General features: G+C 33.3%; 1 protein-coding gene and 1 long non-coding RNA gene across 3 annotated transcripts; one reads left to right on the top strand and one right to left on the bottom strand.

Moving 5' to 3' along the window:
- Positions 1–2,205: 2,205 nt before the first annotated feature.
- LOC134267756 (uncharacterized) lies at positions 2,206–2,814 on the bottom strand. Its single transcript, XM_062749968.1, has 2 exons — positions 2,651–2,814; positions 2,206–2,514 (listed from the first exon to the last, which is right to left on the bottom strand). Exons 1-2 carry the CDS (start codon positions 2,812–2,814, stop codon positions 2,343–2,345), a joined length of 336 nt encoding a protein of 111 aa, XP_062605952.1. The 3' UTR covers positions 2,206–2,342.
- A 2,580-nt stretch (positions 2,815–5,394) lies between these two features.
- LOC134267757 (uncharacterized) lies at positions 5,395–17,140 on the top strand. Of its 2 annotated transcripts, XR_009992225.1 has the most exons (5): positions 5,395–5,766; positions 5,853–5,976; positions 13,536–13,643; positions 14,108–14,179; positions 17,072–17,140. It is a non-coding gene; the product is annotated as an uncharacterized LOC134267757 (long non-coding RNA). The 2 variants fall into 2 exon arrangements; XR_009992224.1 differs by lacking the exon at positions 5,395–5,766 and having other exon boundaries at positions 5,775–5,976.
- The last annotated feature ends 538 nt before the right edge of the window (positions 17,141–17,678 follow it).

Raw genomic sequence — 17,678 nt, forward strand, 5'->3', positions numbered from 1 at the left:
GAATCAACTAAGATATAAACTGCATATGTAGGTGATGAAGGTGTATTGCTGCATAGGTAAGGAAATTTAGTTGACAATAGAAAAGTTAAAGTCATCACGTTTATCATAGAGGTTGGTTGTTAGATTACCATTAACGTTTTTTTCAAGTAAAATATCCAAATATAAAGCAGATGTGTCAGACTCTGTTGTATCTTTTCTCTCAAATTCACCAGCATATATCATATCGACATAGGAATTAAAGTTACCATGTCATTGTTAAATGGCAATACGTCGTCGATATATCTAAATGTTGAGTTGAATGCCACAGCAAGTGTTTTATATTATTTTATAATTCTGCTTTATATGAATATAAAAATAGGTCTACTAATACTGGAACTGCATACAATCAGAATTAAAACTAGGTTTTATACAGCTTGTTGTAACACGACATATCAGAAAATAATAAGGGCCCCGCAATGATTTACGGGTTCCTATAATAATCACTCTGTCTGTCCGTCTGTCATTCTTCCGTCCACAGATTTCTTGTTTTTTCCTAATAACGTTTTTATGGTTGCCTATTTAAGATCAAATTTGGTATGGTAGTTCAAAAGGCAGAAAGACATATTTTGATGCTAAGTTTGTTTCTCTATGTCCCTTGGTTTGGAGCTGGGGTAGTGGGGTATATTCCTTAACTTTATATTAGAATGCTTTAGCAAAGAGAGATAACTGCTGAAGATGTTTCCATTGTAAACTGAATGCTGTTATGAGTCCCTTGAGATTAATTAGCTTTCCTCCTGAAGAAAATCCAAAGCATTATCTTTATCGGTCACATTGAGATTAATTACCACCTCTGTCTGCAAGTCAAGTTTGTTTTGAAGTTCAGTCAATTTGGAATGGTATGAACACTCTGAAATGTGGATTTAGATATAAATGTTTATACTTTATTTTGGTTAAAATACCTACATAATAAGTTATGATTTTATTAAATTCTAAAGTCAAGAAATAGATTAAATAAGGCATATCTTTTCCCCTTTATGTAAATTCAAGAATAATATTAACTTTTAAGGTAGTTGGATTAAAAAAACCATTCTTATATTAATACTGAAAAAGTTCTTATTGTAACTTTAGAAGAAAATGATGAGAGAGATTAATTAATGAAAAACTTTTTCTGCAACTGCTGTTTGTTTTGAAGTTAAGGTCAAGCATTCATGATACATGAATTTGCATTCATTGAGGACTGGCATTTTATATAACACTAACACAAACTTGTTGTTTATACATGCTTCGCCTCGCCCAATACGGATTTCCATTTCAGACCCTGTATGAATACGTATTAGGTCACTAACTGACTGTGTAACGAATTTATCCCGTTGAAGACCTTTACATATTTATATATTAAATACCATCAGAAAATCAATTTATGATATTAGCACACTAAACAAAGAACACATGAATGTAGTTTTGCAAAGGTAACTGTATTTCAATGATGACAGTGTCAATTAATTACATGATGACACACTATTTATCAATATTGAAATTGAACGAAAACTGGCAGATGTTGAAAATTGTAGGGTTTTTTTGACTAGATTGCATTGCTATATTTGAAACATTTGTATTAGAAAAAAAGTTATCAAACAAGTCATTGAAGTTAATTCCTTCAAGAACATCACTGGAAGCAGAATTTGATGCAGCTGGTAAGGTAAGTTGGGCATCATGAGTGTTAGCAGGTGGCAAGGCAAGTTGGGGACCCACAGCACTAGTAGATGGCAGAGCAAGTTGGGATCCCACAGCACTAGTACACGGCAAAGCAAGTTGGGGTCCAGGATTGCTGGAAGAGGGTAGGCAGAGTTGATTCTGAGCACTAGGCAGTAGTGCTTCAGAGATGCTCTGTCCCATCTTTAACTTCTCATCCTCATCAACTCTTTGGTACACTGTTAAGGACTGGACAGATTTATGACCAGTGACGGCCATAATCTGCGATGGGCCATACATCCCTTTTGATAACATTGTAGCTCCAGTCGCACGAATGGAATGATTTGTGTATATCTTTGAAAGATTGCATTTTCTGCTGAGATCGGACATAAAAGATGTAAGCATTTTGGCACCGAACCACACTTTTCCGAACCACACGGACATTGTATCTGTGTAGGAATTTAAGGGACGCTGCCAAAGACGGTCAAGTTCTGGGTGTAACTTGTCCATATACGTCTGGAAACTTGTCACTGGACAATAAGGTGAACCTAAGTGTAATAAATTAAACTTGTATTATAGTATATCACATTAAATCTCATATATATAAATTTAAAAAAGCATTCTTTTAAAAAAAATAAAACTGAACTATTCTATTTTATTAAATCCAAAATTTATTTATCTGATGTCTCAGGCATTATTGGCGAGATGTTTTCTTTATCACATTCCCTGTGATTCTTGGTCATTTCGTCCAAATCCTTGGTAACAAATCGTAAGCCTGTCTTAAGATCCTTTCGTATAACAAAAGTGTTTTTTGTCATATCTGTGATATTCTCACAGCCCCTTCTGAAACAAGAAATTTATGTCAACATAAGTTACCGGTATTCTGTATTTGATGAGCATTAGTCATAACAAAAGTTAAATCAGTGAATAAAACCTTAACAAATTACCTGCAGTGAAGATTTTAATACAATGTACTAACCTGAAAAAGTATAATCTGATGTCAAAGTGAACCTTGTTGAATAGTCCACTAGGTGTTGCTGGGTTTAGGTATATAGACGTGTATAATTTCGTCCTGTCTGATTCGTCAATTACGGGGTGGTGTGTAATAGTCCCCAGTCCCTCTCTCTTCAGTTCTGCCATCATTGCCTTGAAGTTTTGATTAGCATCCTTAAATGCGCTGTCCTTAATTATATCAAAGGACTTATTATGAGGAGGAGATCTTAAAAACCTGTTTAGTCCATGGCGAATATTCTCAAGAGAGGTTGTTTTATATTTCTCCCCGTTTGGCTTCCGAGCATCGATGTGAAAATGTCCTCACACCTCATTCAACTGGACCTCATCAAACTGTTCAAATGCTGTATCCTGCGTTTTTTCCTTTAAGTAATCTCTTAAAGTATTTGCAGCCTTATTGTTGCACTTAATTGTGTTCCTGGAATTAAGTTTGATTCTTTTTTCTTCAAGTTCTTGCTCGGTCGTCTGCGCGAACCGTTTATTAGCCGCCATGTTTGTTTACCCTAGCTTCGTTACGAACAGAATCGCGTGCCCGATTTTTAATACACCCCCTACTCGGAGACGTAATATTGAAAATTTCAGGGCGTCATGTGATGAGTTCTCATCCAATCAATTGTCTACAAATTTGTCTGAAGCGGGATAATTATAAATATACTAATGTTATATTCAATACGAGGATAAAGTCACCACATGATATGACATTTTCACAGTTTGAGTCATTAATATTTTCATGATTGCTAATTAAGTATATTACTTACTGAGGAATCATGAAAATTCATGGGGACAATTTTCGGGCATTAATTCAATTTTACAGATTCGTGGGGAGGTTATTTTGTGTGTTGAACCTACAGTTAGCATATTTAACACTTTGTAACCGTTATTTGTGGAGGATGTAATTCATGGATGGAGTGTACCTCGAATTCAATGAACACTGAGCCACCACGAAATCTAATGATTTCACCTGCAAGTAAGTCCCATTAATGATTATTACAGTAAAATGTTTCCTCATTGATGAACACCTTCATGTATTTATGATTTATACTGACGTATTAACTTGATTAAAGGCAAGAGTTATAAATGGTTTGATAGGGCTTGCATGTACGTAGTAAAGGGCTGTTTATAAAAGAAATTAAGCTATTCACTCATTTAAATATTAAATCAAATCCAATTTTGAGTGTGATCATCTGATGCATGATCAATACTTTTAGCTATGGTGTAGAGTTACACTGAAATAAAATGGCTTCAAAAAATCAATTTCATCTTTGAATGCTGCATTTTAATTACATTTTCCATATATAAATTACTGGTATTTTGAATGACCTAATCATACATAGGCAATTTAGCCACATATGATCCACATATGCATTGCCATTCATATGAGGATCATATGTGGATCATATATGAATCATACACAGCTAATTGTGCCACGTACGTATCACATACGTGTATTACAAACATACGTTTCACGTATGTGAAATGTACGTATCACATACGTGTATTACAAACATACGTTTCACGTATGTGGTACAACGTACGTATAACATATGTGTGACTACATACGTTTCACATAACGTACGTTAAACGTATGTTTGGAATACACGTATGTGTTACGTACGTGAAACGTACGTGTAACATATGTTATGTGCAACCATACGTTACACGTACGTTAATAAACGTACGGTTTACATGTATATTGTCAACCACATGTTACACGTACGTTAATTAACATATGGTTTACATGTGTATAGTCAACCACATGTTACACGTACGTTAATGAACACATGGTTTACATGTGTATAGTCAACCACATGTTACACGTACGTTAATGAACTCATGGTTTACATGTGTTTTATAAAGCACAAATGTCATGTATATATATATAGTTTATGTGCATTATAAACCACACATTAAATATACTAATGTACATAAATAAATTATGGTTTACTTGTATTCTAAAGCTCTCATTACATATGTTGATGAATATAGTATGTGTATTATCAGGCAAAAGGTGTTTTACATGTGTGTGAAAACCTATGTTTGAGAATGAGAAGGCTGTATATTTTGTAAATTCATATTATTACATACATGTATGTTAAATGTAGGTTGACTATAAATCTAATCCTTTTTATTTTATTTCAAATTTATTTTTTTAATCAAATTATAATTTAGTTTTTGCTATAAAGAGAAAAAAATCCAATGTGTTAAACATTTATTGTTGCTAGGGACTACATAATTTCACTTAAAATACAGGAACATTTTGTATAAAGGTATGGCTGACTTCCACAACTAACTATTTTTCCTTAATAGTTTAAGTTTTGGAGAACTAGGCCTAATCAAGATATTATTTAACATAACAATCAATAGGCACTTAGGGCTTAACCTGTTATTCAGGAAGAAGAGCAATCATAGTGATATGACCATCTATAAAATCCTTCTTATAACATGTATAACGGGTCCTTAGATCAGAAGTTGCATGTATTTTAATAATTATAATATTTTAAAATCTAAAATATCTTTTTTGACATAATTAAACATTATTATGATATTTGGTTAAACCCAATCACAACTGAACACTGCTGAAGCATTCATGTGTGTGCGTTGTTGACTTGTCGTGTGCGTATTTAATGTTTCAATTTATTTCATATTGTTTACCTTATGGCCTTACGTCCACTTTCATGTCTGGCATAATGTATCAGTTCGCATTGGTTTAAAATTTACTCTAAAAACAGTTAACAAAGTTTACATAAAAAGTTCTCCAATCAATCTCGTCATATGTATCGGATATCGGCAGAGGCACATAAAATTGAACTCGGTCATCGGTAGATATAATCAATCCGAATTCAAGAGCAAAAATATATTTTAAAAAAAGAAAGAAATTCACGATAATTTCACAACAAATCTCAAAAGGGAGTAAATGATTCATCTAGATAATTATCAAATATACAGTAGGTACCGCCCGTATAAAACTTATAAAATATACCTTCCGGAATTTTCCAGCCTCCATTTATGTATTACATGTACGTTACCAGTGACGTCACTGGAAAGAGAAGTCTGACGTCTGCAAGTTCTAGGGCCTAACTAAAGGTGAGGGATGCATAAAATCAACAATTATTTAATTGCTTTATGACTGTGTGTTGCATGTAAACTAAGGGGGGTGTTTTTTTTCTCAGTGTATTACATAATGGAGACGTGGGTTACCAAAAACAGAAAATATTGACCATGTTGAGCCAGTGAGCTGTCTTGGTCAGCACCCAGGTGTATCCATCAACACGGGCACGTTATATCAAAATGCAGGTGAAGTTTAAAAATACTGTTATAACAATTAAGTATTTATTTAAAATGTTTTTAACATAACAAATAAGATGCAAAAAAAAAAAAAAAGAAGAAACAACAACAATTTGATGTAAAGTTCCACTCACTGAATTTATTTCTTTTTACAGTATTTAAAACATCACATTTAACCCTCTTACTGCCAGAACTGTGTCTAATTTGTGCAGTCGATACGCCAGAACTTTTGCTTACATGTCAAGTATCAGAATGCATTGAATATTCTTTTAATGATAAGCAACATCCTAAAGATAATTTTTGATTGTAATGATTTTACAAATAACGAACACAGTGACATTTCAATTCTGATTTAATGACGTCAGCTCCTTTGCTAGTATTACGTCACAGTAAAAAAAATCCGCGTAATTTCGCAAAGATTCTTATGTAAAAGGATATGAAAAATATACAGTGTAAACGTTTTTAACAATAAACAGATTGTTTCTTGTTTTGTTTTACGCTGTCTAAAATTACTACTCATAAATATTCGGAAAAGAGAATGAGTACTATTAATAAAAAGTATTTTAATTATAAATTCAACACTAATTTATTGAATTTTGCTAAGGAAACGTTCTGGAAATAAGCCCCCGTCTTCGCTTATCGAAAAGAGGTTTTTAGACAAAATATATGCACGTTTTCTTTACAATCAACACTATCTGGAATACAAAAGATATTACGGTAACTCTTACGTTTATTAACACTACGTCTTTATATAGTTTTAAATTATTAAGATCGAATTCTTAAAAACAAACACCCCAAAACAAACAAAATTAAAGAAAAACACTAAAAATTCATTATTAAGTTATTTACATTGATTCTCGTTTTTGCTGAAATACGAATTCAAAATTAGCACATTTTTTTACGATTTCAAGTGCAGAAAATCAAGAAAATGTCATACATGTATGTGACAAGTAATTTCAAAACTAGAGTGTTCCAAGGAACACCATGTGTTGCCTGTTTTTAGCTTCATTAAAGATGTAAGTAAATCTAAGAGTGGTCAGCTTTTCAATTTCTCGTGTATGTATAGTTTATGCAAAAAGGAAAAAAACGATCTACGGATCGTAAAATTTGGGGGTGGGGGTGAGTGAAAGAGAGAAAACAAGATGCGTTTGTGAAACACTATGCGCCCGGCGGCAATTAACAAAGTTCTAAAAAACAATTCTTAGCGAATAGGTCACAGTCAAGGTCACACGATCATTGTCCTTTGTGTCATTTAATTGAAAGCACTTAATTAATGGAGTATGCATACCAAATATAAAGTCACTATTTCCTATGGTTAAAAAGTTATGGCGAAAGTTCGAGAAAGCTATATTTAGCATTTAGGTTACAGTCAAGGTCAAAGGGTCAGTGACCTTGATGTCAGTTGAAAGTGTTTAATTAATGGAGTATGCATACCAAATACGAAGTCTCTGTCTCTCACGGTTCAAAAGTTATGGCGAAGGTTAAAGTTGACAACAGACAGATAAACATACAAACAGACAGACTGGACAAAAACAATATACGCCCCGAATAAATTCGGGCGCATAAAAATTTCAAGAACTGCAAAAACCATGACAAGCGAAAAAAAAATCCTATTTCGGCGAGGTGGGGGGTAGGGGGTAGGATCGAACGTCTTACAGTACCATTTTTTATAAACACTTTTTTGACCCAAAGTAGAACGTACATGTACATGTTGAAAGAGGGGGAGGGGCGCTAACTTAAGCCACCCCCCCTTCCCGGTTCCGACGCCTATGTTATAAATAATTATTTATCAATTAATTAATACGTAATTGAAAGAATCCAAAAGAGACTTTATTTCGCAAAGTAAGTCAAAGGTCAAGTGGACTGTAATGCTGATATATTTTAAAACAGTTTTATAACAAACAATCTGCATGTTAAATACAAGTAGCATATAGACTTACCTCGTACTTGTAAAAAAAATTGTACATCGGCACTGTCAGCCATTTCAGAAAGTAGGTCAAAGGTCAAGTTCAAAGAAGCTATATATATGTGCAAAATATGAAATCCATATACTTATAGTTCTCGAAGTACTAGTACAAGGTGTGACAGACGGACAGACAGACACTGTGTAAAATGATCCCTAAGTGCCGCTCTGCTCTACAGGCAACACAAAAAGTATTTAAAAAGACGCAGATTTAGCCGAAAAGCGGGGAAAGGGGACTATAGCAAACCACACACACACACACAGTTGTTACAAATACTTGTGGGGGGGATAAATATGCAATCATGTAATAACATTTACAAGTTTTCTTTTGGTTTGTGAATGAAACCTAATTCAAAGTACTTTAATACTTCAGTAACATTTTAGCATTACAAGTACATTAACCTGAATGTAACTAAGAAGTTCTAAACGCCAATGAATTTTTATTTTCGGAACATTCTATTTATTTGGGAAATTGCTCCAGGTGCATATAGAGTTCATCTTTGTTATGGCCGTAGGAACCGGAAGGGGAGGCTTGAGGGACCGTACTCCCCCCCCCCCCCCCCCCCCAATTTTGTCGATATGTATTTAACCGTGTAAACATAATAAGTATATGCTCACTTTATGCTTAAGCTCCCTCAGTGAAAACATAAATAAACTCTGTAGATAAATTCTTAGCTTGATACTTGAAAGTTGTGTCTATTTGATAGTCCTACTATAAAAATATTTGCAACCCCCCCCCCCTCCAAAAAAAAACTTGCATTGCTTTCTATAGATTTTACACTGAAATGCTCAGCAATAGGCCTATTTAAATTTAAAAAAAAACCAAAAAACAACAACAAAAACTTTTGTTCTTTTACTTATTTTGATTGCTTTTAAGGATTAAAAAAAATAAAATTAATTACTGTATGTCCCTTCTTATGCCATGATATGATAATAGATTTATTATCTGATCTAGGCATGTGGTTTACGATGGACCAACTTTTAGAAATCTACATGACTGTCAAATTTTGCTAATACAATCATTCTGTTCAAAATTGATTGCAGATTTTAAGCAGGGTATTTTTTAAAATGAAAATTTTAATCTTTATAATTAAATTTTAATTTACTTGCATGAAGTGTTTAAAAAATTAACAGGTTGGTTGTATATGTTTATTTCAGTGGTATAACTGGGCAAAGATAATGTAGATGCTTTTCTGACTCAAGCAAAGGGGTCTGGAGCAGCATTAACAGGTACTACAATGCGGGGGGGGGGGGGGGGATTGACAACATTAAGGAGTCTTTGATTGTGTCCCAGAGTGTACAGTGTGTGGATAATGTAAAATCTTGAATTTATATTTGAATATACTGAAACAAATGTATTAAAAAACATTTTTCTTTTTTTCCTTTTTTGTCCTTTCTAAGGGGGATGTAAATGTGAATGCTTTGACGTACACGCTTGCAAATAGTAGCTAATCCACAGTGACTGTAATATTGTCTTATATTGGAGCTAAAGAAATAAAGAAATCAGAAGCGTCACACATAAACAGATTTACCTACAAGTATAAGTAACAATGGTCGGTGAGGCGAAATCTTTTACTCTTTTTCTTCATGATAATCAACAATTTATTGAACATGTTGAAGATGAACAATATCTAAACATACACTTTTTGTTTGTTTGTTTTTTTTTTAAATCGATGTCCATGGGTAATAAGATCCACTTGTAGTACTCCTGATTGGGTTTTTCTACTATTCGATCCATTTTTAGACGGAGGCTGTATGACAGCCTCCGTGTATAGGGATTGTCTTGCCCATGGAATGTAAACAGGAAAGATTTCTCAAGCACCATCTATCGGTGGAATTGTTTTCATTACCTTGAGAATTCTATATTTAGAGCGACTCGGCGTTACACCGACCGCAAGGATAGGCATAGTCTAAAACAAAGATCGCGTCACATACACGTATAAACAAACAGTTCTACTTTTTCTAAATAAACAGGATTTGTCTAATATTTTTTTAAATGACGTGTATATAAATACATTTCCTACGGAATATGTAAAAAAAATGTGATTTACTATTAATTTTTTATCAGACAGAATATTAGGAGATTTTGTTCCAACAGACGATGATAAAGCATGTTTTACAATATGCTGAGCCTTTTCCCGCCGGTTAGAACGAGAAGAAATTAAGTGGCGGATCTAGAGGGAGTTGGGGGGGGGGCTTTAACATCCGCGGAGAGTGATCGAGGAACCCCACTTATCAATTGCTTCTTTTATTAAAGTAAAAACTATCTCTAGTTACAGATAAGTTTAAACTTTAGTTTTATATTTAATTGTAAAAACTTCCACCAGAACTCGCCTGTGTATCAAACTACGTGTGGAGACGCAGATGTACCTGTATTATGTATTGAAGAAAATCCTGCTATGTCGCATGCATATGTTTTATGTCGCAGGTATAAATATAAGATATTTTAATAATAGATCAAGCATTTCAGTTTTAATGGAATTTTTTGTGCTTGATTGTTGTTTGTAATCTCATTTTCATTCCTTTTCTAATTTCTTTTTGAAAGGACCGATAAATTGGTTTGCGGCCGATTTTTGACGCTTGCATCAATAGGTTTCATGGAGTTTTTTAATCTGACAAGGATCGATGAATAAACAAATGAACAGTATTTTTATATGTAGGAATATTAACAGTCTAGTTTTGAATTTTATTATTTGATACTATGTATAATTTCAGGAAGCACATGAAAATAGATTTACACTTTTTTACAAGCGGTTTGAGTGTTTGGGGTACCCTCACATTAGATAAGAGAGAAACAAACGGCAACTTTGACATTGAGATCAAAATGCATTTGTAACGTTTGACCCTTGGGTACAACCCAAATCTTGGTTCATAGGATTTACCTGATTTATCACATAATATCCTAATTAATAATTAAAAATCATATCTTCTGAAATAAGTTGTCTTATTGTCATATCGATGATCCTTATTTGCATTTGATACTTGTGTTTTACCTCTTTCACATCCCAAACTTTAATTATTTTTTATATACAAGATTACATGTATTTCTGATCATTGGTATTCATGTCAATTTTTTTTTAACCTACATCATTGGTAAAGTGATTGTTTTAACAGAGTTACTGAAAAGCAGAAATCATAGTTATATATTTATAACTTTTCTCTACGTAATTTGTAATCATGTCTCATTGTTAATGATTGTTTTAAACAGATAAACTGAAAAGGACAACCATTTCCACTGGTATACGAGTTAAGAAAGACATTTTTTGGGTTAATCTGTCATATGATAAAATACTACATTTAATAATTCCAGAAATATTGGTTGTCAAATTTGTCAAGATATATCTTTGTTATTGTAAGCAATACTCCAGTTCTCCAAAAACAATTTAAACTTGTGAAATAGCAAGTCTTATGAACTTGATTGTTCTGTATACATAAAGTAAGAAAGTATATTTTATTCCACTCAAAAAATTGTGTTCTGGCACGAACATTTATTGCATGTTAATGAAGTTGTATTACTTAAAGAAAATTCTGTGTTGCTTTCATGCTAGGTCACCCCATTTTGTATCACAAAGGTTTAAGACAAACTGTACTATATTAAGTTGTTCATGTCCAATTACCTGGCTGCTTCTTTTTCCATGTTAGCTCATATCATAACATTATTACAATAAGGCCGAGAAATTTTGATTTTGGTAGCTGTTACATGTCATAATTATGTTAACAGTAGGTCTCTGTGACCTATAAATAAGATATCTTGAAATATGGAGACTCCTGACAGGCTGAGGCCTAGTGCTGAATCCAGAAATTCTGAAATAGGGGGACCAGTTTGAGGTCAGGGAAGGGGCCCACAGCCATAATTAAAACACTCATTTATCAAATATTGCGTATTTAGGACTCAAAAGGGAGAGGGCCAGGGGCCCCTTTTAATTCCGCCATTGGGCTCATGACTAGAACATACTAAACCTACATTCATCAAACCGGGCCTGGTTGACATAAAACTTAGACGGGCTAACTTTTGATCTCAGTCTCACTTTTCCACTATATATTCCTTAAGTGAGACTGGGATAAAAAGTTAGCCCGTCTAAGTTTTATGTCAACCAGGCCTAGTCAATTACTGTTTCTTACGTTGAAAGGTTTAATATTGAAAGTATCTCATCTAAACAACAGTGAACTTTAATCAAGGCGAAGTTTACATTACAAAGATGAAATTATAATATCCCAAAAACCTCATGAATATTGGAGTATTCTTTAAAAAAAATGTTTAATTGAAAAAAAAAAACTACACATTATTTCTCATAATATTCTTTGCAGCAATGTATGACACATATATTTCTTTTGTGTTCTCTCATACATGAAGCCTCCGTCTAACAGTACTTTCAGTACTTTGATTTAAAATTATTTTTGCATCCGACGCAAGGAGTTAGAGTAGATTTTTTTTCACAAAATATACATAAATGTTTTCTGATTGATTTCTAATCAGATAAATATTCATAATCTAATTTTCCTGTTCTGGCCTCCAGCATTAAGCAATCCTAGACTTCTGTCAATTCAAAATTTCAGTCAGTCACGAAACGCGTTCTTTATTATATTTATGAAATTTACCTTTGAAAACTAACATTCTTGGGGGATGGGGGGCGTTGTAGTATGATTTTCTTGAGTCAGATTGTTTAAATAATATTCTAATACCCTTCCAGGACAGAATATATATTTCTAAGGGACAGTTTTTTAAAAAATGTTTTCTTTTTCTTATAGAAAACTTTTCATAATTCCTATTAGTGGAGAAGAGATACATACATGCAAAATTTTCAAAGGCAAAATGTTTCATTCCAAATTCTTATCACCCCCCCACCCCCCTCCCCGGGGATCAAATTTTTAGCCCTTCAATAACACAAAAGGGAAACATCTTAAATTTTATTAGTTTTTCTATTGGGGGAAAAAGACAATTCTAGTATTCTGATCATACTTTGCAAATAATGATACTTTTTTTATTGCTAACAAGGATAAATTTCAAGTCTTCCCTTGAAATATAGAATGATATATTTATGAAGTCATAATCATATTTCTCGCTAATATTTATTTTAATTTATACATTTTTTTATATACATTGTAGTTCTCAAAGTGAATCTATAGTTATTTAATAAGAAAGAGAGTTCAATAGTTGTTTTATTCATTACCTTTATAACTTATAGACCATTACCTATTGTGACGTTTTTGACGTCATCAATGCGACTTTTACGTCGTCAACGTATTACAGTTGTAGCCTACTTCAGTATAATATTATGTGCACGGATACAAGATATTTGATATACAATTTTTATAATTTGAAGCAAAAAAATGCTTAAGAATAAATTCTTGAATAATGAACTTAAATCTTGCATAGATCAAAACTTAATAAATAAAATAGTTTTGATGGGACATATATGACCCCTGTGGCAGCCAGTGGGTAGAGCCCATATATGACCCCTCTGGCACTAAGAGGGTTAATGGTAAAGGAAATTATTATCTTTGAGTGCAATAATGGTGTAACAGTTTTGATTTACATATGTGCCCTTTTAATCCTTATGAATATAAATTGTGTTTGAGATTGAGAATTTTTATGTGATTTTAGATATGCATTCCAGGATGGTGACTGAAGCTCATCTTTGTAAACACCTATATGCCTAGAATGGACTCCAAAACAGATTATTAAAGTTTAACCAGTATAATCTTGAATATGGTAATACTTTTAAAAAGGAATAAGATTTTCTAATCATATTGCTTTTAGACTTGCAAATACTTTATGTAACTTGAAGCTTTTCATGTAAAATTTGAAATGCAATCAAGTTTGACGAATTTCACACTACTAAGAGTTATCTCCCTTGTCGGTATAACTCTCATTTTTCCCACTTTGTCCTTTGTAAGTTACCTGTTATTATTTTCAATCTTCAAACGTTATTGAACAATTTAGATCTGTACCTGTATTGCCGAAGTTTGGGGCAACATGAAAATCTTAATGAACGATATTCATTACAGATTTTTTTTTAAAGATTTTTTACCGACCATTAAATTTGGTAAGGTTACAGAGGGAAAACAGGGCCTTATGCTGGATTGACCCTGCAAAGGAGAATAACTTTTGAAAAATTTAATGTGAAAGTCGTTTATTTTTTTTTTTTTTTTCATATGTTTTTTTTTAACCTCAAGGACAAAAAGTATACACTTGGAACACAAACAAAAACAGATGAGTCCATGCCAAGCTAAAGATTAATGCAGAAGGTAAGTTCAATTTTTCATTTTGTAACTCTTCTGGTTTTATCCAGATCGGACCTTACATATAATCAAGTCAGCTTCAGTATATAATAGAAGGATTAATAATGGAGATAACGAACAGTATTCAATCTCAAAGTCCGTAAAACTATACAAAATAAGAGCAGAGCAAACACGGACCCCGAAACATCAGAGGTGGGATCAGGTGCCATAATAAGACTCCTATTTACTTACTATTCGGAAAATAGCTTGTTTATCATCTCCCTCAACAGCAAACTATTTCCCTCGTCTGCATCTTGGGGAATAGTTGTTGTCTTGGGGGATGATAATTAAACTACCTATTGTCCTCATAGCCAGTATATAAGTGTACATGTACACTGTTTTTAGCTCTTCTGTGCCAATTGCTCAAAGAGCTAATGCTACGGCCATTTGTACGGTCTGCATAAACTTTTTAGCTCAACTAAGCCAAAGGCTCAAGTGAGCTTTTCTGATCAAAATTTGTTCGTTGTTGGCATTGTCGTTGTCGTTGTTGTAAACTTTTCACATTTTCATCTTCTTCTCAAGAACCACTGGGCCAATTTCAACCAAACTTGCTATAAAGTATCCTTGGGTAAAGGGGATTCAAGTTTGTTCAAATGAAGGGCTGGGCCCTTTTCCAAGGGGAGATAATTATGAATTAGAAAAAATTAATGGCATTTTTAAAAAATCTTCTTCTCAAGAACCACTAGGCCAGGAAAGATGAAACTCATGTTGAATCATCCTCAGGTAGTGTAGATCCAAGTTTGTTCAAATCATGACCCCCGGGGGTAGGGTGGGGCTAAAATGGCCAATCAAAGTTTTACATAGGAATATCTAGGGAAACCTTTTAAAATCTTGTTTTCAAGTACTTAAAAGCCATGCTTAGTGATATTTATAGGGAATCATCCTCAGGTATTGTAGATTCTAGTTTGTTCAAATCATGACCCCTCAGCTGGGGGGGGGGGTAAAATTCAAGCCCCCCCCCCCCCCAAGCAAACTTTCAGTTCTGATCTGATGTGTGATTTTACCTAGCAAATTGCTCAGGTGAGCGATGTGGCGCCTGGGCCTCTTGTTAGAATGTGGGTCATAATTCAAGATCCCTTGGACAATCATTGTCAAATTTTCACAGGGCATCCTTGGCCCAAGGGCTACCATTTATACTAAAATTAGGGTTTGGACCTTATAAAAGGGGAGATAATCAGGAAAATAAAACCAAAAGAAGTCTATATTGGCCTAGAATTGTTAAACTTTGTCAGTTGAGGCATCTTTGGAGAATGTCGACCAAAAAGTAGGTCACCATGATCTACTTATGTTATTTTATAGCTCTTTTGAAATATCTGGGTATTCATAGTGACAATACTTTTGTATTGGTACACCAAATTAACCTTTTGAATTGAACTTGGAGTATGATTCACTTTTAAGAAAGTTTCATAACTTGAATCTTGGCCTTAACTTTTGAACAGTTGGTGCAAGGGCTTTCATACTTCACTTGTATATTTATTGTGACAAAACCTTTCAATGGGTATCATACTTGCCAACTCACCCGATTTCGTCGGGTCACACCCGATTTTTCAACCCGTAACCCGATTATTTTTAATGACCCGGCGGGTCATGCTTATCACCCGATTTTTGCCAAACAACCCGAAAATCTCCCGATTTCCGGATTTGGTTCGTAAATTAGGTTGCACTTTTAACTTCCAGTTAAAACCCAAGCTTAGATCTACGCGTAAACAATGCCGATGGATTAATTATCAGTGCAGGTGTAAACAATTAACTGGTTATTGTTTTGAGAATTCAATGTTTGAAGTCAATTAAAATGGCTTCCATTAGAACTAGATCGTTATCAGGGCCAACAGGAACAAATTGAACCAAACACATGTCTCTGATTGAACCAAGAAAAAGAGAAACGATATTTATGTACATATCTAGGAATCTTGGGGAAAAAACTTTCATTCTAGATAAAATAAAGTGATCGAAGACAGTGTAGGCCTAACTTCACATTTAAAAATATTACACTAGTTAATTAGTTAAGAGAGAGGAAAAATAACTTCAAAACTGAAATTGGTATACTTTCAAATTTAGCAGAAACTGAAACATGTGAAAAGGCTTTTTAAAAAAATGCACACTTATATACTTCTGAATCAGGTCAATATTGAAATATGAAACCTTCAATTCTCATTTTTAACATGTAAATTAAATCAAATTATATATGAATTTTTTGTCATAGTAAATTAAATCCTTTTTCAATAAAAGAATTCTCAATACACCAATACTTTGTATATATATTATAAAATTTAATCATGGTAATTATGTCGTGAATGTCGTTACGCGTTATGACCAGATTTTTTACTTTCCAAATCTGGTCATGACCAGATTTTTACATGCTGGAGGTTGGCAAGTATGATGGGTATAAATTAAAATATTTGACCTTGTACTTCTAGTTTAACCCACTGTTAAATTTGAGCTGATAGTAGTAGGGCTTTCATATGTCACATATTTACTCTTTGTGACAAGTCCGTCCTTGGATGTCAACAATTTTGACCTTTGACCTTGACTTTGGAGTTTGACTTGCACTTGGGAAACTTGAACCATAAGCTGGCATTATGGGGTATCAGTATGTACAGTTTTTTCCGAGTTCACCCACAAATCAATGCTTTGTAATGAATTTTAGATAAGAAAATTTCAAGGTAGATATTTGAGGATATAGTGAAAAAAATAGTTGAAAAGATCATTGTTATGAATACTAAAAAATTAATTTTTTAGTATTTATATTTAAGTTCTACAGAGAATCAACCAAGATTAATATGTGGATAATAGTAATGTTCAGGGGAAAAATGGGTTTTCCCTTATTCCATGCATTTAATATTTTCTTTTTCTTTACAGATAAAAGAGAACTGGAGAAGAATGAATTGATGTTAACATACTCAACATTAAATTTGGCTTAAATCTAAATATGTCTTTTGTTGTGATTGCTTCAAGAGCAAATAGGATCAGGAAATTTAAAGTGAAGGATAAACAGAAAGTGGATCATTCAACAGATGAAAAGAAAATAAATTAAGCCTTTGAGAGAAATTATGTCAAATGCATGAATTGAATATTTAAATTGCACGTAATTTTTGTTTCACCAAACGTTTACAATATGTGAAAAAATATTTAATGTTACAAACGTGTTTAACCATGGTTTGACACATTTTTGTATGGTATTTAAATACATTTACAATATGAGCAGTGCAAATAATAAACCCATTTAACATGTTATGAGAAACATATGTTACACACACGTTGCACGTACGTTATTCATATGTGAAACGTATGAGTAACGTACGTGTGCAATATACGTGTAACGTATGGTGGGCAATACGTACGTTTAACATGCGTGACATGCATGATATACACACGTGTGAAAACATACGTATAACATACGTGGTATCTTTTTCATGGAAAACGTACGTGAAGTCACGTACGTGTCACATACGTTTAACATACGTGA

The sequence above is a fragment of the Saccostrea cucullata genome, unplaced genomic scaffold, assembly GCF_032062105.1.
Source record: "Saccostrea cucullata isolate Sc308-1 unplaced genomic scaffold, CSIRO_AGI_Scuc_v1 ctg9926, whole genome shotgun sequence".
NCBI lineage: Eukaryota > Metazoa > Mollusca > Bivalvia > Ostreida > Ostreidae > Saccostrea > Saccostrea cuccullata.

Bases quoted from the DNA above. Each gene is read 5' to 3' on its own strand.
- LOC134267756 (XM_062749968.1), bottom strand. From the start codon at position 2,814: ATGATGGCAGAACTGAAGAGAGAGGGACTGGGGACTATTACACACCAC. The intron at 2,515-2,650 runs GTTAGTACATTG...TTCTTGTTTCAG, and splicing joins ATCAGATTATACTTTTTCAG to AAGGGGCTGTGAGAATATCA.